Source organism: Sphaeramia orbicularis, chromosome 10 (genome assembly GCF_902148855.1).
Source record: "Sphaeramia orbicularis chromosome 10, fSphaOr1.1, whole genome shotgun sequence".
NCBI lineage: Eukaryota > Metazoa > Chordata > Actinopteri > Kurtiformes > Apogonidae > Sphaeramia > Sphaeramia orbicularis.
Genome location: NC_043966.1, coordinates 7,579,393 through 7,603,955, shown reverse-complemented (window position 1 = coordinate 7,603,955; position 24,563 = coordinate 7,579,393). Strand labels below are relative to the sequence as shown.

Below are 24,563 nucleotides of genomic sequence, written 5' to 3'. Positions count from 1 at the left end.
ACAACGCTATGACATAAAGGAAACATCAGACTTTTACTGACTTACCAATTGGCTCACTTGGATATTTTTTAATAAAATGCTTCTAAGTTGAAAGACTTAAAAGGTATCATGCACGACTGGCCTAAATAGATGAAGTATTGTATCATAGCACTATAACTTACTATAGACTGTACCTGAAAATGCACTTATTCATCTGTAAAAGATTACTTACAAGGACTTAAAGTATAATATTAATGGAAAACTGTGTTTAATTTATAGGTCTGTACATGCACAAACAAATGTTTTACTTTTATAAATCATCCACAGCACCATTTTATCAGGTCTGTGACACACAGTTGGATTTATACTTAAATCCATTCACTTTTATTTTCAGCTTTCTCAGTCATAGAGTGTAACTTGAAGGTGCAATGATTCAGTTAATTTGTCAGGAAAAGGTCACTTTTTTTCATCTACATTCTTAAAATTTCATATACTCTGATTTTGTTTCTGCCTTATAATCAAACTGAAAATTGAGATATTTACGGACATCATTTTGGACTATGAAACACTGATCCACAATTTTTTTTTCACATTTTATAAACCAAACATCTAATTGACTAATAAAGGAATAAACGGAGACATTCTTTTTTCTCTGCACATCTTGTACAGTTTATTTATCATTACCAACCTCCTGTCAATGACCCATTTTGCACTTTTGTGACATATGAAACCTATACTTGTATTGTTTAATCAATTATTCTTAATTACAATCCTGTTCAGTTGTTTTATATCGTATATGCTACATAATCTTCTTTCTACTTGGATTAATAAACTGCTACAAGTCAATTTCATAGTTTGGATTAAATAAAGTACGTGCTTGACAATAAAATGTTTAGAGCATGTTTCATCAATCACAAACTGACATATCGATTCTTAGACAGGTGATTCTGTGTTGAACTTACCGATGACGATGAGCGTGTAGTTGATGTTGACGCTGCCGAACCCGTTGGTGGCTTTACAGACGTACGTCCCAGCGTCGTCCGTCTCCACCTCTTTAATGCGTAGCGCCTGCTGTAACACTCTGAAGCGCGTCCAGCCGCTGTGGATGTTCCGGCCGTCTTTGGTCCACATAATGAGCGGCGGCGGGTCGCCTTCCACAGGACACGGCAGCTTCATGGTTCGACCCAGACGGATGCTCTGCCGGTGGGCGACTCGCTCTGACACTCTGGGAGGACCTGAGGACACAGGAAGGGTTTGGAACAACAGTCATTTACTTCAGTCTTTGATGAGAATGTTGAGGTTAAATCGCTTTATTATCCCTGTAGAGAAATTTGTAGGGATGCACCGATACCACTTTTTTACAGACCGAGTACGAGTACTTACATTTGAGTACTTGCCGATACTGAGTACTGATACGAGTACTTAATAATCCCATTCCAGTTCTTAGTTCCTTTTGTAAATGTGCTTTATTGTCGTTGTCATTAGTCTGACTGGAACAAAGTGCTGCTACTGACATTTAATGTGTTGGAATGAGCGTTTCTCAATTAATCCACCAGGGGGCGCCGGTCTGAATTAACCATACTGGACAAATACCACGAAAAGAGGAAAGTTTTTTGAGAGGAAGAAGAAGAAAGTCAGGAATAACAAACATGGAGACAACAGAGGAAACACTAATATGATACTAATATTGCAGTGTTTTTGCTACAAAGGTTTAAAAGCTTAGCTTCAGCAGGAAGAGAAAAGAGAAATGAGTGATAAGTTTTGTTTTCACTTCTGTTGGCGGCGGTCTGCATCGCTCCGTACACCTGCTGGTATTCTCATTCTGTTTACACATCCGCAAGCACCTGGTAAACTGATGGAATGTACTCACAGGACGGACAGAACACTGTGTCTGTATCTGTCTGTGTCTGTAACGTTACTTGCAGTCGGCGTTACTTTAATCACCGTCATTTATTTTGAAAAATCTCCACACTCTTCACACTCCCCACACATTATTCCACCTCCTCGTACCTGCTGCACTGAACTGTGAATGTCACACGGCTGTAAGTGGTATCGGAGCATTTGTATCGGATTACTTTTACGAGTACGAGTACACACACTGAGTATCGGAGCCGATGCCGATACTCATATCGGTATCGGTGCATCCCTAGAAATTTGGTCTTCACATTTTACCCATTGTAAAACAAACATAGTACCTAGTATTAGTATTAGCAGTTAGCACATTAGGAGCAGTTAGCTGCCATTGAAGACACTCAAGGACCAGGTCTTCATCAGGACCATGGTCAATGACACTGAGCCTGTTTACATGACCATAAAAATCCATTAACGGGTAATAATCAGATAATTGTAATAATATAATGATAATAATAGAATGTTGGCACTTTACTTGTTACCCAGGGACACCAGTTGAAAAATAGCTTTTTTTGCTAATACTGGCACATAAACATAAACATAATGTGTACTGTCCCTGCTAAATAAACAAATAAATAAATTGTAAAAATCAGATCTGACACATTTACATGCATTTGAGAAGTGCGATAATCGAAAACCCCAGTTTAGACGCTGTCAGAACTTTAGTCACGGATAGGTAAGACAAAATAAAAATCACCTCATCAAACATACAACAGTTTGTGGTCCTTTGCAACATTTTTATCTCATGTCTTTACATTATTGTTACGTCTTTTACATCATTTTTTTGTCTTGAATAACTGATGCTTCTCTTCTGTATTTCACATAGTTTTGGTGAAGTTAACATTCATAAACTCTACATAACATGTTTTTATTCCAGTTAAAAACAGCTCTAGTGACCCATTTCGGGAGCTGATCCAAAAGGAAGTTTTACATAATCATGATAATCATCTCCATTCACCCGTAGAAAAACAGCTGGAATAAACACTGGAAATGTCATATTTCATCATAATTTCCACTTCATTTCCAGCTCCTTCAACACAAGGCTCTTAACATATCATTAACTTCTCTGTATTGGTTTTGATCCTTAATTAGTGTCAGATATGACTGTGTGGTCTATGTTTTCAAAGTCTAAAGTACACACAAATATTTATTTTTGGGTAAATCTCTTCATTAAGTGCATTGTATGTGTACACAGTTCAGAGTCAAGCTAGTTCAACCTAGATAGAGTATTTATAACTCTATGGAGAGTAAACTGGTGCTAACAGTAGAGTTAAAAGTCAGTGTAAAGTTCTGCACAGATGCAGAGTAAAATTCAACTCTACAGAGTGATATTAGTGCCAGTCTGCCGCACTGCATTGTGGGTTCTGGACATTTTACTCACTGTGTTCTATTTTATGTGCAGGGGTTCAAGGAGGGGTTTGTGTTAATGCTTATTTAGGTTAATGTATCTGTTTTACAATGTTTGTTGGCCTTTTTATGTTTATTTTTATTAATGTGACACCATTAGTCAAACCTGTAGGCAGAACAATGACGAACCTGATTGTCGCGTGTGGGGAGGACTTTGCTCTTTCAAAGTAAAAGCATGTCCTGGGGTGACTGGAACCTGTAGAGCAGGGATGTCAAACTCATTATAGTTCAGGGGCCACATTCAGCCCAATTGGATCTCAAGTGGGCCAAACCAGTAAAATGATAACAATGAAAAAAGTAAAATTACATTATGATCAGGTTTACATCTACAAAGTTTCCTTAAAAATCTGAATAACATGAACAACTTGAAATGTCTTAAGAAAAACAAGTGCAATTTTAACAATATTATGCCTCGGTTTATCAGTTTATCATTTACACAAGTGCGTTACAATCGCACAAAACATTTAGTAACAGGCAGAATATTGGTAAAATTCCATTTACTTTTCTTAAGACGTTTCTGTTTGTTCATATTTGTTCAGTTTATTCACATTTTTTGTAAAAGTATAGTTTGGTAATGTAAACATTTTCATGTAATTTTACTTTTTTACACCAAAAAAACAAAGAGAAAATTTGGGGTTGTCATTATTTATATTATATATTTTACTGGTTCTGACCCACTTGAAATCTAATTGGACTGTATGTGTCTGTATGTGGAACCTGAATTAAAATGATTTCGACACCATTGATTGTTAATATCTTCAGTGTAATTTTTTGCAATTTTTCTCAAATTCATCCCGCGGGCCGAGTTGGAAACATTGGCGGGCTGGATTTGGCCCCCGGGCCACATGTTTGACACCTGTGCTGTAGAGCAAACTTAGACCCTTAACAGCCCCCATCCTTGGAGACCCCTGCAATTCTACATTGTTTCAATATTAGCGCAGGGTGCAAACTGATGAAGAAAATAACACTGCAGAGAAATAAATATTAAAACATTACAGTCATTTTTAAACTAAATCTGGAGTAAAAATAACTCTATAAAGTGTAATCATATTACTCTTAACAGTCTGAAAACACCACAGTGTTAAATATTTTTACACAACTTTTTGTTAATTTTGACACTGAACTGAGTAGAATTAACTCTGAAAATTTGAAACTAAAGTCTTGGACTTTGGATTGTTGCATGCCAGGAGAGCTATCACTTTAAACTGGAAGAACATCGAAACTCCTATAAAGTAATGGATAAAAGAACTATCAGAGTGCATCGGACAGGAAAGACTGACTTACAATACCAAAGAAAAACTGGAGTAATTTGTACCATTATGGGAATCTGAAATGAACATTATAGTATCAGGAAGATAGGAACATGTCATCCAAATTATCACTGTTTTATTTTTTATTGTCATGACTGCTGTATTTTAATTTCATTTCTACATATACGTATCCATGTTCATATATATATATATATATATATATATATATATAATTTGGTGCAAGTTTACTTGGTGTGAATGGGTGTGTGTATGAGTGTTTGTGTTGTTTTGATTGTTCTTTATGTATATTATTATTTACTTTGTTTACCTTTCATTATAAATCTTAAATACCAATAAAAACATTGTGGAAAAAAAAAAATTGACACTGGCCATAGAATAAATTTTACTCTAATTTTGACCAAAAAATTTGACCAAATGTAAATTCAACTCTCTAAGAGTTAAATGGACACTGTGTTTTTTACTGTGTACAGATAAACTAACTATTGTTCAGCAGAAAATGAACCGTAGAAGGCAGTTGTTATAGTTTACATGACAATTAATCATCATCTAAGGGTCCATTATTGGGACAGACTGCATCTCTTATTAATCACTGCTGCTGGGGAAACTAGTCAAGCTGCACTAAGAGGGAAAAACTCTGCCTTAAAAGCTCCTAAAACAGGCCTTAAATCAGATTAATGCACTGAGAAACAGCGCAGTTTCACAAAGTGTTAGTCACCTCATCTCATGATAACAGGCGTGTTGAGAGATGGAGGCGTTTCAGAGGAAGTCAGGATCAAAGTTGAGTTGACCTCTTGTAAAACCTACCCTCCTGACATCTTCAGCTTTTCAGTAACACGTCTTACTTGGACCGACGTCCTCGCACCAAATGTGAAAAATCATACAGGGATTATTAGCTCAGATAAAGTCCATTATGGCTGATCTAAACGAATGACATCGACTGAGGCGTCATGTCGAGATGTAAAATCAGGCGTGACCTCAGCCGCTCGGTAGCCGGTCTACTGTGAAACCTCACACTAGAAAAACAGATGGAGGGAAAGCCGCCTGATTGACTGGGAAAGGTGGGAGGAAACTGGAGAGTGATGTGGAGAAGGGGGTGTGAAGGAGAGAAGAAATGGAGATGAAGACGAAGAGGAGAAGGATAGGACGCAAGGATGGAGGAGGAAGGAGAGGACAGGGTGTTCACGCTTTATCCAGATAAAAATTCCAGACTTTTTTGAGACTTTTTCTCAAAACCACTATTTTTTTTACCTAAGACCTTGACTTTATGTACTTTTATACTTGTGTTCCTACTTTTTTAGTTGATGTTGTACTTGATGTGTGTAGTAGAAAAGTTCATTTTAATCCATAAAGACCCAAACATCCACTGGCGACCAAAAACAACTACTGATGTGAAATCTTTAATACCTGTTGATCCACTAATCCTATCAATACATGTAAATAATTGGTGTAAAATGCAGTTATTCATCTGTTCATGGTCATCAGATATGACCCATTTGGACGTTCAGGGGCTCCGTAGTTACCATGGAAACACCGTCATCTTCTACAACATTGATTCACCAGTAAAACCCATGGAGTTGGATCAGATAGATTTTGCTAAAAGAGTCACTTTTTTCTTCAGTTTTCTCTGTTTCTGATATAATAACCCTCAACTTTAATGCGAGCTTTAATGAACTTCTATGTGATTATTATATTAAATATAGGAAAATACCTGATTTTCGCTTTTAAAAAAAAGCCAAATAATGAAGATAATATTATAATATTACAATAAATGGCGATAAATCACTTGGGAACGGTTAAATATGGAGAAAATCCATTTGGGAAGTGCCATAAAACTAGCACTGGGTCTTTATGGGTTAATAAATGTATGAATGAAAAAATGCATTATTTGTAGTACATGTTTTACTGACAAATATTTTCAAAACATATAAAAATCACAAAAGTCTATGAATATCACACAAACAAGTTTCACTAGAATCATTCCAGTAACGACCATTTAGTGAAATTAAATCAAGTTTTTTTATATACTACTTTCCTCATGTATTTCATATATTACAAGATTATGTGCCTTCTGGGGCGCCGCAACCAATTGTGGGCCCCGTGAAAGCTAAACGATGTGGGCCCTTTATAAAATTCAATATCTTGTTGATTTTTTGGAGCGGGGTGGGGTGGGTGATGTGTATGCAGGGTAAGAGCAGCAGTTTTATACGTGGGGGTGCCGTCCATGACATAACTAACGCTGATGTGAAGTGAAAGTGAAACTTAACATACTTTCAACATCCAACTCCCGGCTTCTATGCCTCTATTATACGGTGGATCTTACATGAAATTTTCACAACTTGCATCCACTGGACCCCCCCCCCACTCTATATGGGCCCCATGAATTTGTCACGTTTACTCCCCCGTATGGTGCCCCAGTGCACCTTTAACCTAAAATTCAACTATGAGAGTGAGTTTTTTCTATACTTTTTTTTTTTTTTTATAATTTTATTTTTATCAGGGAGGTCTTACATAGTCCAGCATTTTACAAGATCTCTGTGATACACATTAGAAAAAAAAAAACACAAGACATGTTTCAACAGTGATGATCTTCCATCCTCTGCTCTCCCTTACATTTTCCACCATATTTTAAACAGGTTTATATACTACTGAACAGTTGAACAATGGCTGTCATTTCCACTCATCCATCCTTAAAGATCCATACACAATACAATCCACAGGATATTTCACTAAGTTATAGCAAATCTGGTCTCCTGGGTCTAATGCAGGGGTGTCAAACTCATTTTAGTTCAGGGGCCAAATTCACCCCAATATGATCTGGAGAGGGCCAGAACAGTAAAATAAGAACAATGAAAAAAGTAAAATTACATTATGATAATGTTTACATCTACAACGTTTCCTTAAAAATCTGAATAACATGAACAACAAGTGCAATTTGAACAATATTCTGCCTCAGTTTATCAGTTTATCATTTACACAAATGCATTAGAACTTACATGACAATTACAAATAAACAAAACATTTAGTAAAAGGCAGAATATTGGTAAAATTGCATTTATTTCACTTAAGACAGGGGTGTCAAACTCATTTTAGTTCAGTTCCACATTCAGCCCTATATGATCTCAAGTTAGCCGGACCAGTAAAATAACAACAGTGAAAAGTAAAATTACACTATGATAATGTTTACATCTACAACGTTTCCTTAAAAATCTGAATAACATGAACAACCTGAAATGTCTTAAAGAAAACAAGTGCAATTTGAACAATATTCTGCCTCAGTTTATCAGTTTATCATTTACACATGTACATTACAACTTACATTACAATTACAAATACACAAAACATTTAATAACTGGCAAAATATTGGTAAAATTGCATGTACTTCTCTGAAGACATTTCAGGTTATTCATATTTTTTGTAAGATAGTTTGTTAATATAAACATTTTCATGTAATTATGTAATGTGATTATACTTTTTTACACTACAGTTTACATCATTTATAAGTTATTATGATAATATTTTAGTGGTCTGACCCAATTAAGATCAGTTGTTCTGTATGTGGAACCTGAATTAAAATCTTCAGTGTAATCCATCCTTGCGGGCCGGATTGGACCCTTTGGCGGGCCAGATTTGGCCCCCGGGCCTTATGTTTGACACCTGTGGTCAAATGTATCTAATCCATTTAGCCCACAGTCTCAAAAACTTTTCCATTTGCATTTTTAATAAGAATGCTAGTCTTTCCATAAAATAAACATCATATATAATTTTATACCACTCATCCAATGTTCCCTCCGACCAGTAATATTCTCATTAGGTATTTGTCTACTTCAGTTTGAACATTCATTCCCACCCCCAAGTACATTGTCAAAAATTCAAATGATACATTGGCATGAAAAATAGTTTCTAAACTCTTATACTTTTTTCTATACTTTATTAAGACTTTCACACAAAATTCCAGATTTTTCAAGGTCGGGAAAATAGTGTTTCAAAATTCCATACTTTTTAAGACTTTCAAGACCTGCACAAGCACCAGGAGAGGAGGGGATGAGGGATTGAAAGGAGTAAGGAGGGGTAGGCTTTAACCCTTAACAGGTAACCATCTAAAAATGTTATTTTTTAATCAGTTAGAATACTTTATTGCTTATAGTATGAAAGGACAGCAATGAAACGAAAAAAATATAACAAAATTGTGCTTTATTTTCCAAATAAATTCTCCTTTACTGCGTGAAGTACAATTCTCCTTTACTGCGTGAAAAAATTAAAAATTAAAAATGTGGGGTCTGCTGGGACCCCAGGTTACCTATTAAGGGTTAAGGGAGTAAATCTAAGGGGATGAAAGATGGAAAGCAGGAGAGGTTCAGTTCAGACGATAGTGTACGACTGTCTGGTTTCTCATTCCTCCTTTTTTGGGATAAAACACCTTCCTCATACACCGCTGGCAAAATACTTCTCATCCCACCATGAGGGGAACAAAACGTCCTCATCAGGGGTTCATTAGACTAAGGTCATGGACAGATAAAACACACACGAAGCAGACGATACACTTCAGCAGCGAAAGAAGACGAAAAACATCACAGATATTGAGTCTAAACAGATAAATATAGTTGTGAAAAAAAATGATTAGACCATTCTTGTTTTCTCCAGTTTCTTGTTCATTTTAATGCCTGGTACAACTAAAGGTCCATTTGTTGGGACAAATATAATGATAACAACAAAAATAGCTCATAGTAGTTGAATGTCAGAGCTGATATCTATCCATTTTCCATGTTTTCTTGATAATAACCAAAATCACTTCAGTTCTTACATCAATATCTATGGCATTGTACTGACAAAAACAGTGCTTTTAGACATTTCATGTTTTCTTGTCTGTCGGTTTTAGTCACATGATACACACAGGAGTTAGTACTTGATTGCATAACCATTGTTTTTGACGATGTTTGATGGTCTAATAATTTTTTCCGCGACTGTATGATCAATTCACCTTCTGACATGTTTCAAAGCCTCTACTCCGGGGGTGTCAAACTCATTTTCTTTCAGGGGCCACATTCAACTCAATTTGATCTCCAGTGGGCCAGACCAGTGAAATAATAACATAATAACCTATAAATAATGACAACTGCAAATTTTTTATATGCAAAAAATAACATAAAATTATGAAAACATTTACATTTTACAAACTATCCAAACAAAAAAGATATCAATAACCTGAAAAAACTGAAATTTTTGAAGAAATAATAAGAAAAATCTGATCAATATTATGCCTCAACTTATGATTAATACATGTGCATGACAGATCAGATCTACCGAGACACAAAACAGGCAGAATATTGTTAAAATTGCACTTATTTTTCTTTAGACATTTCAGGTTGTTCATATTTGTTCAGGTTATTGATGTTTTATTATTAAAGGATATCAAAATTTAATGTTCTTTTCAGTAAATCAAAGAGAAAACATTGGTGTTGCCGTTATTTATAGGCCTGATGTCATATTTTTTTCTCATGAAACCAAGAAGACAATTTGGAGTTGTTATTTCTAGGTTATTATGGTATTATTTTCCAGTTCGACACCCTTGACTGTTAATATCTTCTCACTTTGCAAATTCATCCCGCGGGCCAGATTGGAACCTTTGGCGGGCCGGTTTTGTTTATGTTTATGTTTATGTTTACGCATTTGGCAGACGCTTTTTTCCAAAGCGACTTACAGGGGAAAACCAATTAAATCACTCAATCAATCAAATTTTATTTATATAGCGCCAGATCACAAGAAAGTTATCTCTTGACATTTTATATATCGAGTTGGTCAAAACCAGACTCTAAGTCAATTCTACAGAAACCCAACAGAATCCTCCAGGAGCAAACACTTGTGACTGGTGACAGTGGCGAGGAAAAACTTCCCTTTAACAGGCAGAAACCTCGAGCAGACCCAGACTCCTGGAGGATGGCCGTCTGCCTTGACCAGTTGGGGTTAAAGAGAGAGGGTAGAGAAGGGGAAAAAGAGAGAGCGATAGAGATAGGGACTGGGGGAGAGGGGGAGAAGGGGGGAGTAGGGGGAGACTCATGGAGGCGGTTGAGGATAAGTGAGTGGTGATGATGAGGGCAGGGAAGAGGCCGGTTTTGGCCCCCGGGCCGCATGTTTGACACCTATGCTCTCCTCTATAGGTCATGTGATACTGAAGCATGTGTTATTGAGAAGTATCGCAATATAATGGTGCAAATAAATCACAACATAAATGTCATGCTATTAAATCACAGTCCAAATGTGGCTTTCTTTGTTTTCACGGTGAAGAAAGGGGGAAAAAAAGCGGTCTTCTTGGTGAATCGTGCTGAGATGACCATATATCTTTTGTGGTAGAATCATAATCCACGATCTAAATCACAAATGTCTCACCTCCTATAAAATATATGCATGGGAAAAGTATCGATGTGAGCTTTATTCGACGAAGGTTTTATATGGAGTTAGTATGGAGCTGGTTTAATGTGGACACCCCAAAACCAGATCAGAGGCTGAAAAGTGTTTGTTTTGTACTTTTGTTGCAAAAAAGTTGACTTGTATGTTGAGAACCAAAGATACTTTCAACAAAAACTGAGAAAAGCAGGATATTTATGACTGTTGACATAAGTCGCTTTTCCATTGGACATCTGTGCAAAACTTTACTGATATTTACTAGACGTAAAAAAAAAAAACAGAAGTGCGTAATGTTGGTTTTTCCATTAAATTTTTTGGTTTTTTGATTTATTTATTATCACAAGATGACACGAGAAGTCATTCCATAAATATGGCAACGAACGTAAATATCATGTTGATATACAGATATATTCATTATTATTATATATTACCCCTCTATCCCGTACAAAATTTTAAAAATTATTCAGTTTCCTGGTGTGTCCACACATACTGCAACATGTTTCTTTTAAAACCCTTCTTCTTCGCTTCAGTTTCTATGCTCCGTATATCTGGAACAAACTACCAAAAAATATCAGGTCTGCTGAGAGTCTGAGTTCTTTTAAGTCCAGGTTAAAGACTCACCTGTTCACTGCTGCCTTTGACTAAAAGGCTTTTGACTTTTTAAATTTTATATTCTCTTTTGAAACTCTGCACTGCAACTCTTACTTTAAAGTGTGTTCTTTTTTTGTTTGTTTTTTTGGATTTTATGTGTTGTTTTCTTACTTGCTGTTTAATCACCTTTTACATGTTTCTTTTATAATGTTTTAAATGTGTTTCTTTTTTATTTCAATGTCCTGTGTGAAGCACCTTGAATTGCCTTGTTGCTGAAATGTGCTATACAAATAAACTTGCCTTGCCTTCGCTTGTTGTAACGTCCGTCAACATCTGTTTTTGTGGTTATTTACGTGGCTCTAGTTGCGGAAAAAGGTCTTTCCATTGAAGTTTTGCGTGATATATCAATTGTGCTACACCTGAAAAACCACCTCTTGCCAGCACAAAAATGAGACTTTGGGCAAAATTGCTGTTTTTCCATTAAGTAAATTTTTATGCGCAAGTTATATTTGCGCAATTTGAGGTTCAATGGAAAAGTGTCTAGTGACTGTTTAATTGGAAATATATACAACACCAAAATGTATTACCTGAATTCCAGACAAATGGTTATATTGTTGTATTTGTCTGCTCCAAGATGTTTTGTGAAAATTTAATAAAACTTTAAGCGAGAAAAAGCGTAGGGATGCAATAAATGCAAGAGAAGAAGAAGAAGAAAAGTAAATTAAGCAAGTAACGAGTAAAAATAAGTCAAAATAATCTTTCAGGACAGGATGTTGAGATGGAGGGATGCTCCCCCCCACTCATGCACAGTGGTTAGAAGACATTATGTTCTGCTTAAAACTGGAGAAAATTAGATATTCACTCCAGCAATCAAATGGGAAATTCCAGAAAGTGTGGGGTCCCTTCCTAAAAACATTCCAGACCCTGTAAATGCTTGACTTTTAAGTGCAGTTTAATAAAGCTGCTTACTCCATACTCGCTCCTAGCGTAGGTTCTTGTCATGATAGTGGCCCCTTATTATTATTTCTAGTGCACTGGCAATGACTGAGGAGGGATTATTTTATGTAGTTTGTTGTTTGCTCTGCTTTGCTTTTTTTTTTTTTTTTTTTTTGTTTTTTGTTTTTCTATGGTGCTAGTTGCATTTAATTTACAGGGTGGGGAAGCAAAATTTACAATATTTTGAGGCATATTTTTTTGTTTTTTTGTTTGTTTGTGTGTTGTTGTTTTTTTTAAAATTGTTTTTCTATGGTGCTAGTTGCGTTTAATTTACACCTATGCTTTCTTGGGATTTCTTTGATGACCATTCAGCACTGCACTTGTATTATTCTGAGAAAACTTTAATAAAAAGATCTTGATTGAAAATAATCTTTCAAAGTACTTATTCAGCACTGAACACAAAAGGCCATTGTATGTAAATGTATAAAAAAAAAACAACCCCTTTCAGGTCACGTCCTAAGAAAAATGAAAACAAGGACAAACGGTGGTTGTTATCTCACTACATTTAAACAACTGGATAAAGATAAAGAAAGCAAAGGGAACAAATGCAAACACCACTTCATATATAAACGTTTGTGTTGAAATTACGGCCCCTTTTTGTCGGATGCTTATCAGTGACATTCAGCTCCGCCTGGTTCCAGATCCTACTGCTTTAACATGGAGGAGATTTTCTGCAAAGGAGTTTTTCTGATCTGAAAAGCTGCACATTTGGCAGGATTTTCAGAGTTTAGGGGCTATTTTAGCTCTAGAACAGAGGGGGGCAATTAACTATTCAATAATATATAAAGCAAAGAACAATTTACTACCGGGCAATATTCAAGAAATGTTTTGTGAAAGAGAGGGAGGCTATGATTTACGGGGAAAATTAAATTTAAAGATTCATAAAGTATGCACTACATTAAAAAGTTTCTGTATCACCATTTGTGGAGTAAAACTGTGGAACAAATTGTGTGTGGAGATAAAAACAAATATCAAACATAATACAGTTTTAAAAAAGATATAAAGAATTGATTCTTGAGAGGTACAGTATTTAATAATGAGAATGAGGCTTGTTTGTTTATGAATGATGTTGTACGGATAAATCTGCTGTAATTATTGAAGAGAATGTTTGATTTGTTGAGTCTGTTTGTATGACTGTACTGACAGGAACATACTGTTGTGGATAATTCAGTTACTGCATTATGGATTGTTGTGGTTCGATGCTAAAATTAGGGAAATAGTATAGGCTGACTGTTGTATAAAGTTAATGATAAAGGTGTAAAAACACCGAGAGGTAGGATTAAATAAGTTTATACTTCGTCCTACTCCTTTTCGACCATGCAAAATTCAGACTTGTATGTGCTTGAAGATAGATTCTGCCCATTTAAATGTTATTTTGTTTGTGTCTTAATTTGCTTTGTTTTGTCTTATTTTCTTTGCATGTTCGAAATAAAACAAAAAATAAATAAATAAAAATAACTTTCTTATGGGCCACATGAGAAACTCTGACAGTTAAGGGCCGGTTCAATACACCTGCAGCTCTGCTCCATATACATCTGTATAAAAACAGTAAATTAAATAATACAGTGAAGATGTGGAGCACAGAATACAACTATTTAATGAATATTCACAAAAAAAAAAAAAAAAAAAAAAAAATTTTGAAAATGTGCAAAACCTGCTCCACATTAGCTTTAGATAAAAAAAAAAAAAAATGAATGCATCCAGCTTGGGTTTTTTTTATATTTCAGTTCTTTTTTTTTCTTCTTTACCTCCAACTTCAGTGAAGAAATACTTAGAAGTCTGTCTTGTTAAAAACTCTGAATCAATTTATTTATTTATTTCGAACACGCAAAGAAACTAAATTAAAAAAAAAAAGCAAAATAAGTCAAAAACAAAATAACATTTAAATGAGCAGAATCTTCAAGAACGTGCAAGTCTGAATTTTGCACGGTCTTTCGTTTTTTTGTGTTAGCTGACCAACAAACCAATCGGTGCATAAACCTCAAGCTAAGTACAGAAAGTAGGTGCAAAAAAACCCATTAATTTAGCAGGTCCTTCAAAATAAAAGCAGTAACGTTGAATTAGTTCCGTCTGTTAGAATGATATAAAGTACAAGAAAAAATTATTAGACCATCAAAAGTCATCAAAAACATTGGTTATGCAATCCAGTACTAACTCCTGTGTGTATCATGTGACTAAAACAGAAAAGAAAACATGGAATGTCTAAAAGCACTGTTTTTGTCAGTACAATGCCATAGATACTGATGTAAGAACTGAAGTGATTTTGGTTATTATCAAGAAAACATGGAAAATGGAGAGAGATCAGCTCTGAAATTAAACCACTATGAGTTATTATTATATTTGTCCAAACAAATGTACCTTCAGTTGTACCAGGCATTAAAATTAACAAGAAATTGATGAAAACAAAGGGTGGTCTAATAACACTGGGTTACAAAAAAATGTTTTTTGCAAGTTGTCTAGGTTTTTTCAACTGAATTAGGACCATTTTGCACCACTAAATCCAAAAATGACATCTGTTTTTCTCAATCAGGTCAGGTTTTTTTTGCTAATTTGATTTGGAAAAATTTGATCTTCTCACAAAATATAATAATTAATCCCAAAATAAGATTGGTAAGCACACTTTATGAAACTTGTGACTTGATTCCTGTTAGGTACAATGGTGTATTCACCGCAGATGGAGCAGAATACGTCAGGCTTATTTTTGCAAGATCTTCTAGTCGAAGCCATTTCATTCACCTGTAATATTAAAAAAAAACATTAATCCTAAATTGGCAAAAGTACAATCTTCAGAACTCGTTTATTGCAAGAAATATGAAAGAATTTTGTATCATATGATGTGAAAATGCCCATAAATGTAAGCAAATATGTTAAAAAGCCAATATGTAGCATAGTTCAGAAAGTTGACCTGATTGAGCAAAATTAATGTGATTTTTGGATTCAGCACACCAAAATTATCCTAAATCAGCTCAAAAAACTGAAATAATAAATTTGTTGTTGACCAGTGTAATTTTTTTCCACCACTGTATGTTCAAAGCTTAACTGGCTTGCTGGAGTATTCGTATCCTTCATATTACTTCATTCTAATGTCGTGTCTCCATTATCTATCTGTAGTATCTCATGTAGTTTTGAACTTAAACACTGAAAATGTGCTTTATCAACAGAATAAATTCAATGAACCCAATTTCATTCATGCATTGCAACCAAAACGCACAGAAATTACATTCCTATGCAACTAAAATGCAAATCCAACAAGAAATTGAAGAAAACAAGGGTGGTCTAATCATTTTTTCCGTATATTTGCATTAACTTTTAATTTGCCAGTGACCTCAGGCAGGCCAGTCAGGGTCTGCTTGGTGCACGGGTGAGGTGACCAACTTTTACGGTTTTCAATCAAATCTTCGTTTTTTTACATAATTTTGGATTTTATCTATGTGCAAAAAGTGGTAAAGCTACAGGAGATAACAATAAACACCCCAAAAAACTTCCAACCCAGGGCCTTAACTGACCTTAACCCTTCTACGATCCCAGACTAATAATAAAAAACATGTCACATTAGCGTCCGACACTGTCCAGCTGCAAACGTTCACCACAATAAAAGACATCAGTTATTACTCCTCCTGCAGCTGTAATCAGGGAGATGAATGGGCTGAAGGAGTGCAGTATAAACACAGCTTAAGAGGTTACAACGCAATATAAAAAAAAAAACCGAACAGTTACAGTAGCTTCGGACTATTTGCTATCACGACGGGCTTTTGTTTTAACAAGAAAGCAGGAGGTGGATGCAATGATGGATGGACGGAGGGGAAATGTGTGAAAAAGACATTAGTCACACAGAGGTATTCACGGGAGCCTCCTCCTCCTCCTCCCTCCTCCTCCCTCCTCCTCCCTCCTCCTCCCTCCTCCCATCAGAGGGAATGTGTTCATTCAGCTGCATGGCTTTCTCATCAGGGCTCCGACAGCTCAGTCTTACTCATTTTTCTTGGTCTCTGCTACCATTTCCTCCTTTTTTTTCCAGGTCATATCCTTCTACTGTATAAGTATTAAAGCATTCTCACTTTCCTCTCATTCCTGTCTCATTTTCTCATCCACTTTCCCACTTTTCTTCCTTGCATTCCTTTGCTACAAATCCCTTCTTGTGTCTCTATTTTCTTCTTTTTTCCCCCTCATTGAATAGAAAGAAATCTCCCACTTGAACTTTCCTTGTTTTCCTCTTTCTACCACCTCCTGAACGGCAAAAATCGCCTTAAGAGAAAGAAGCTACAGGTTTATCAGTTTAAGAAGAGATAACAAAATCAGATACTTTTTTATCATAACCCATTAACGTCTCCATTTCCACCAGGTGACCAACACTCCAGTCACCATTTAGTATTAACCCTTTCATGCATGAATTATGAGAACATTTATCAAGATTTTTTTCTTTATTCCTCTTTGGGCATTAAAAAAACAATGCGATTAATTTTTTTTTTTTTTTTTTTTTTTTTTTTTTATGAAGCTATTTTTCATGGAGTTGCAAAAATGTCCACCATGCTGAACACCATGTGTTTAATTTTTTTAAGCAAAGAAACATGTACAGGGTGGGGAAGCAAAATTTACAATGAACATTTAGTTGTTTTTTCTCAGCAGACACTACGTCAATTGTTTTGACACCAAACATATATTGATGTCATAATCATACCTAACACTATTATCCATACCTTTTCAGAAACTTTTGCCCATATGAGTAATCAGGAAAGCAAACGTCAAAGAGTGTATGATTTGCTGAATGCACTCGTCACACCAAAGGAGATTTCAAAAATAGTTGGAGTGTCCATAAAGACTGTTTATAATGGAAAGAAGAGAATGACTATGAGCAAAACTATTACCAGAAAGTCTGGAAGATACTATTAAAGAAGAATGGGAGAAGTTGTCACCCCAATATTTGAGGAACACGCGCAAGTTTCAGGAAGCGTGTGAAGGCAGTTATTGAGAAAGAAGGAGGACACATAGAATACAAACATTTTCTATTATGTACATGTTCTTGTGGCAAATAAATTCTCATGACTTTCAATAAACTAATTGGTCATACACTGTCTTTCAATCCCTGCCTCAAAATATTGTAAATTTTGCTTCCCCACCCTGTATTTACTGACATACTGTTTGAAAACTATGAAATAAAAACATTAAATGCTGCAAATTTGATGTTTTCTCACATTCTAACATACACTACAAACAAAAAGTTATGGATATTTAAAATTTTTGGCCAATTTTTTTCAGTTGGGATTCTTGCACAACGCTTTTTACTTTTTTGTGTGTGAACTGAATTGAAACACTTTTTTTTTTTTTTAATGACCAGACATAGTTTTATTTACAAATGGCAAAAATGACAAAAAAAAAAAAGACAAAAAAGAAAAGAAATATACTTAACTTTTTGTTTGTAGTGTGCTCTAATACTAGTCATTACTCACTTCATGGACATAATATGCCAAAAAAAAAACAAAAAAACTTTTGTTGTTAATTACAGTCTAATAACAATAACAGGAACTGATTTTGAACACGAACATGCTAGATCAGGTTTATCAAGAACAGCAAAGTTACAGTAATGTTTTCAATGTCAGTGTATGGGATGGTGCATAAGTGTCCGCTGTGTTGGCTGATGTGAAACTAAAACAACAAAATCCATGACTGTACAAGAGAACAGCTGGAGAATAAATGTCCACTGTAGTGAAAGGGTTAAATACATTAATTAAATACATTAGTTTTGTCATTATAGACAGGATATGCCTTGTTGGAAACCTTAAATTCTCTGAAATTGAGTTGCTTAGTTTATTTTACAGTATTCCTGAGCACAAAACTATAAATAGTGGAAGAATCGCATGAATGATAATCAAAGTTAATGGGACTAGTCTATGTATTTCAGGTACAAAGGGAGATTAATTAGAGGTTATTACCTTTTAAATGAGGTGTTATTGATTCATTTTGGTCTTGTGGTTCGTCAGTTCTAAGCTTTAAAACGTCACAGATGCAGTTCAGTGACAAGTATCTGATGTGTATCAAGATGAAAACAGTTGATATAGGCTAACTAGTGATCTGTCTCATCCACTGAATTCCCAGTTTGAATTCTCAGTTTCCTTCAGGAAGGTGTTTTCGACTCCAAGGAGCCACAAAAATACTTACAATGAAATCCAAGTGCAATGGAGGTGTTCAATTGTTGAACTAAATTAATTACCTGTAGCTGAACCCAAGGCCTCAATCTTTTTTTTTTTTTTTTTTTTAACCTTTTTTATTGTCGATTATGATTTTTTTGTAAATTATTTTTCGTCTCCTCTAAGCACCCTGTGTCTCAATTTTCCAACGAAGACATAATGAAGTCACATGACCTTACTACAAAACTAGAATGTAATAACTTTTTTTTTTCAAATTTAAGTAAGTAAGTTTTATTTATAGAGCACTTTTCACAGACAGGGAGTCACAAAGTGCTTTACAATGTAAGATACAATTAAAAAGCAATTAAAAATACAAATAAAATACAATTTTAAAATGCAATTAAAATACAATTACAATTAAAAAAACAGATGAAAACTAGCCTTCTGGCTAATTCTGGCTTTTTTTAACCATGTGTAACCATGTGTTCGATGAAATTGCATTGTCCCCTTTCAAATAAACTAAACTAAACAATTAAAGTGCGATAAATACATTAAGTGCAGTCAGTATTTATCTATTTAGCGTATAACAGAGAGAACATGAAACCTTTAAGTGCCGAAGTCACAACATTGCGACAAGCAACATAACTGAATAAATACGTTTTTGAAATCTTGATATTAAAATTTATTTAAAAAAAGCCAAAAACTCTAATGCCTAAAACATATCTTTTTAAGGAGGAAAACCATCTAGTTCATCTTCTGAGATATTATACGCGCCAGTGTCTCAGGTTGTTACCAGCTAAGTAGTAGATGGAATATCTTATTATAACCAAAGACAGATATATATGTAGAAAAATAACCCATTTCCCAGAATCATTTCCCTCCGTTTGGTTGCATCCTCCGTTCCCTGTCATCACTATTTCCTCTGCTTCGCTCTGTTTTACTTCATCTCCCCTGTTCCTCTTCTCTACTCGGTCTTTTCCCCTGAGGTTTCACCTCAGAGCAGGACCTCCAACTGAACCTCTTCACATTCAGCAGTTAACCTCTCCTGCTCTTCCTCCTCCTCCTCTCACTATGATGAAGACAGCCTCCTCCTCCTCCTCCTCCTCAGTCCGTGACCGTAGAAATGTCTTTTTAAATCTGTCTCTTGGGGATGAAACTGAAGCGAACAAAAAAACTCTTCTCCTTCATGATGTATTCAGTCAATGTGTTTTTGCTCAAGCGAAGCCATTATGAACAGTTTGTGTAGAAAACGTGCATTTATAATAATAATAATAATAATAATAATAATAATATCCTGTGTTTAACCAGGTGAAAGTCACATTAACAAATATATTTTCAAGATAGAAATGTAAACACATGGCAGGTTTGCATCCTAATTTTATCCAAGTTTTCAGAAACTTAGCAAAGTAACAGGTAAACCTATGGATATGGATAGCAATATTAAAAGTAAGGACTAAAATAAGAAATATAAAAAGTATAAGAAAAAAACTAATCAAAAAATATATGAAGTAGCACTTGGTGGAAGCAGTTATAATAAATAACTAAAGAAAATATATGCAAAAGACCAAAGTATCGCAACAAATCTTGCACTTTGGTCCACACATTATTACGCAAATCCATTTGCATTGCACTCATTCGGATTTCATTTTTATTTGTATCCATATTTTTTAGCTCTCCAAAGCACAATTTGTGAGTGAAAACATAATTGCGTGGTCAGTCATATTTTTTTACTCCAATTTTTGAAAGTTGTGTAAATTATATTTGTGAGATAAACACAGATTTATGCAACTGTTTATCCACCTGTCCACAATGATCTAATATAAGATTATTATATCCTGTGTAGATCAATGTTCTTATTTCATGTATCGGCCAATATATCTGTTATCGGCCAATATCGGATATCGGCCGATATATTGGATTTCGGCTTTTGTTAGCCCCCAGTATCAGTATCGGCATCGGCCCCAAAACTCCCATATCGATCGGGCTCTAATCACCATTCAATCATTTTGATGGGTCGGTTAAAACGATTGGATGGTGTTTTTTCAGTCCAGTTCCTTCCACAGGTGACTAAAATTTTTTATTTTTGTGCTAGACCATTTAATTAATTGGTTGCAGTCAAGGTGTGAAGGGGATTTTAAGCAATATAGTAAAAAATGCTCCAGGAAAACATCTCCTACCCTACCTTTAATGCAGCAACAATTCTGGATCCACAAATCTGTGATGTGTATGATTACACTGGGTTACAAAAAATGTTTTTTGCAAGTTGTCTAAGTTTTTTCTACTGAATTACGACCAATTTGCACCACTAAATCCAAAAATGACATCTGTTTTTCTCAATCAGGTCAGGTTTTTTGCCAATTTGATTTTGAAAAATTTGATCTTCTCACAAAATATAATAATAATAATTAATAATAATAATTAAACCCAAAATAAGATTGGTAAGCACACTTTATGAAACTTGTGACTTGATTCCTGTTAGGTACAATGGTGTATTCACCGCAGATGGAGCAGAATACGTCAGGCTTATTTTTGCAAGATCTTCTAGTCGAAGCCATTTCATTCACCTGTAATATTAAAAAAAACATTAATCCTAAATTGGCAAAAGTCAAATCTTCAGAACTCGTTTATTGCAAGAATTATGAAAGAATTTTGTATCATATGATGTGAAAATGCCCATAAATGTAAGCAAAAATGTTAAAAAGCCAATATGTAGCATAGTTCAGAAAGTTGACCTGATTGAGCAAAATTAATGTGATTTTTGGATTCAGTTCACCAAAATTATCCTAAATCAGCTCAAAAAACTTAATAAATTTGTTGCTGACCAGTGTTATGCATCATATTTAGTTTTACTTATGCTTAACTGGAAAAAAGGAAGGAAATATGAAATGAATGAATAGAAACAACTGCTCTAAACGACATTAAAACTACATACAAACTAAAAAAAAAGTTGCAGTCGGGGTGTGAAGGGGATTTTAAGAAATAAAGTGAAAAAAAAAAAAAAAAAGCTCCAAGAAAACATCTCCTACCCTACCTTTAAGAAGCTGGAATCATAGAATCTAGATTTATTCTCTAAAAGGTAACCAGCTCCCTGTGTAAATTACACCTGGAGACAAAGTGGGAGCTTGTTTATTGAGTTGCAACTCTGTGGACCATCATTTATAGAATATTTTCAGTACATATAGTTAATTTATGCTCTGTGTGTTTGAGCATCTGTCTGTTTAGTTGCTGCTTTTGTTCGTCTGAGCTCAGAGTTGCAGGACTTTAAAACTTCAGTCTGTTTTGTCCATTTAGGGTTTATGTTGCTCCCTTGCCTGTAATTGGCTCCACACAGCAATCTAAAGCACCTTGAAGGTTGTTTGTGTGTCTCTGGACGCACACGAGCACGACACACACACACACACATATATACACACAACGCGCACATCCTCCCTCACTTTCCAAGTCAACAGCGGGGAGTGTGTGGGTCGTTTATACGTGCACGTCTGGTATTTCTGCAGCCTAATGACAGGAAAATACAGCCCACGTCAGACACACACACACGCACACACACACATATGCACATGCGCACACACACACACATACACACTACTCCCACAGTGACTGAAGCTTCCAGCTCAGAAGTGCACATCCTCTACATGGACGGTAGCAGAAGGATGGAGTCTGAAAGCCAAGTAAAGCAGAGCACACATCAGTTCATACAGTCTGTTCTTTTAACAGCTACTCCCATAACATCTGCACACACAGCAAAGGCAGGGTTTTGCTGATATTTGCTGAATTGTATCCACGATTAAAATGTCATTAGCTAGGAAAAAAAAAAAAAAATCATTCAGCAATGGACGAATAATTCAGATCCTTTCAAAACCTTACATAAGAAAAAGTAGAAAAGCACATTTTGCAGATAAAACTTCAAAATGGTCCATGTTTGTGTTTTTTTAATTACATCGGGTTACAAAAAATGTTTTTTGCAAAGTTGTCTAGGTTTTTTCAACTGAATTAGGACCATTTTGCACCGCTAAATCCAAAAATGACATGTTTTTCTCAATCAGGTCAGGTTTTTTTTGCTAATTTGATTTTGAAAAAATTGATCTTCTCACAAAATTGATGACATTTTTGTGACTTTATCAGTTGATTTTTTATATAGTTCTCACCCAAAATAGGTTTTAAGAGAAAAAAAATCATTTTCTAGTTAGGTAGTTGTTAGGTACAATGGTGTATTCATCGCAGATGTAACAGAATACGTCAGGCTTATTTTTGCAAGATCTTCTAGTCAAAGCCATTTCATTCACTTGTAATGTTAAAAAAACCATTAATCATAAATTGGCAAAAGTAAAATCTTCAGAACTCGTTTATTGCAAGAAATATGAAAGAATTTTGTATCATATGATGTGAAAATGCCCATAAATGTAAGCAAAAATGTTAAAAAGCCAATATGTAGCATAGTTGAGAAAGTTGACCTGATTGAGCAAAATTAATGTGATTTTTGGATTCAGCACACCAAAATGATCCTAAATCAGCTCAAAAAACTTAAACAATAAGTTTGTTGTTGACCAGTGTTATACATATATGATGTTTTACAGTCATTTTGCTGGTGTATTTGAACCATTTCACATACTTTTAGTGGTTTAATCTAAAACGGTGCATCCTTTTCTAGAAAATTATGACACATTTGTACCATCGTTGTCCTGTGATATCCATGTACATCGAAAGAAAACAGACATTTCTCCAGCTTTACAATGCACTTTTCAGTAAATCCAACTGAAGAGGTTAATTATCTTAAAAAGGAGAACCAACTAAACTTCATATCACAGGGATTAGTAGGTTTTTGCCATCCTTTCTACTATAACACTGGGTTACAAAAAAAATGTTTTTTGCAACTTGTCTAGGTTTTTTCAACTGAATTAGGACCATTTTGCACCGCTAAATCCAAAAATGACATCTGTTTTTCTCAGTCAGGTCAAGTTTTTTTGCTCATTTGATTTTGAAAAATTTGACCTTCTCACAAAATTGATGACATTTTTGTGACTTTATCAGTTGATTTTTTATATAGTTCTCACCCAAAATAGGTTTTAACAGAAAAAAAATCATTTTCTAAAAAGATGTATTTATTATTTATTATGTATTCACCGCAGATGTAGCAGAATACATCAGGCTTATTTTTGCAAGATCTTCTAGTCAAAGCCATTTCATTCACCTGTAATATTAAAAAAAAACATTAATCAGAAATTGGCAAAAGTAAAATCTTCAGAACTCGTTTATTGCAAGAAATATGAAAGAATTTTGTATCATGTGATGTGAAAATGCCCATAAATGTCAGCAAAAATGTTAAAAAGCCAATATGTAGCATAGTTCAGAAAGTTGACCCGATTGAGCAAAATTAATGTGATTTTTGGATTCAGCACACCAGAAATGATCCTAAATCAGCTCAAAAAACTGAAATAATAAATTTGTTGTTGACCAATGTTATCAAAAAGCTGCAGCATCTGAAACCGACCACAATGAACATTTGACAGATAAACAGTACCACAGTGCTTCAGTTTCAGCTTCACAGTTTGTCATGTCTTTAATGTATTGGGATTGTCTCTGTCAACTCACCATATACTTTTTTATAAATAAGTTATTATTATTATTTTTTTTTTAGCAATTACTAGAAATTTCAGGCGACCCCCTTTGAATTCCAGATGACCCCATGTGGGGTCCCGACCCCAAAGTTGAAAAACACAGCTTTAATCTGTCATGAAGGTGTAGTTCAGTTGTAAACTTGTTTCCTTAAGTGTAAGTTGTGGACGTGTATTCTTTACATGTTGTGGATTTGTATGTAACGCTGGTCCGGTCCAGTCCAGTCCAGTCCGTCTCCCAAAGGCATCAGTTCTGACCTCCATCTACT

General features: G+C 34.9%; 1 protein-coding gene across 1 annotated transcript in view; it reads right to left on the bottom strand.

Annotated features, from left to right (window-relative positions):
* fgfrl1a (fibroblast growth factor receptor like 1a) overlaps positions 1–24,563 on the bottom strand; it is a 229,320-nt gene that overhangs the window by 130,049 nt on the left and 74,708 nt on the right. Inside the window, exon 3 of the mRNA XM_030146016.1 lies at positions 942–1,214. Within this exon, the coding sequence (XP_030001876.1) occupies positions 942–1,214 (273 nt within the window). The remainder of the gene's footprint in view (positions 1–941; positions 1,215–24,563) is intronic.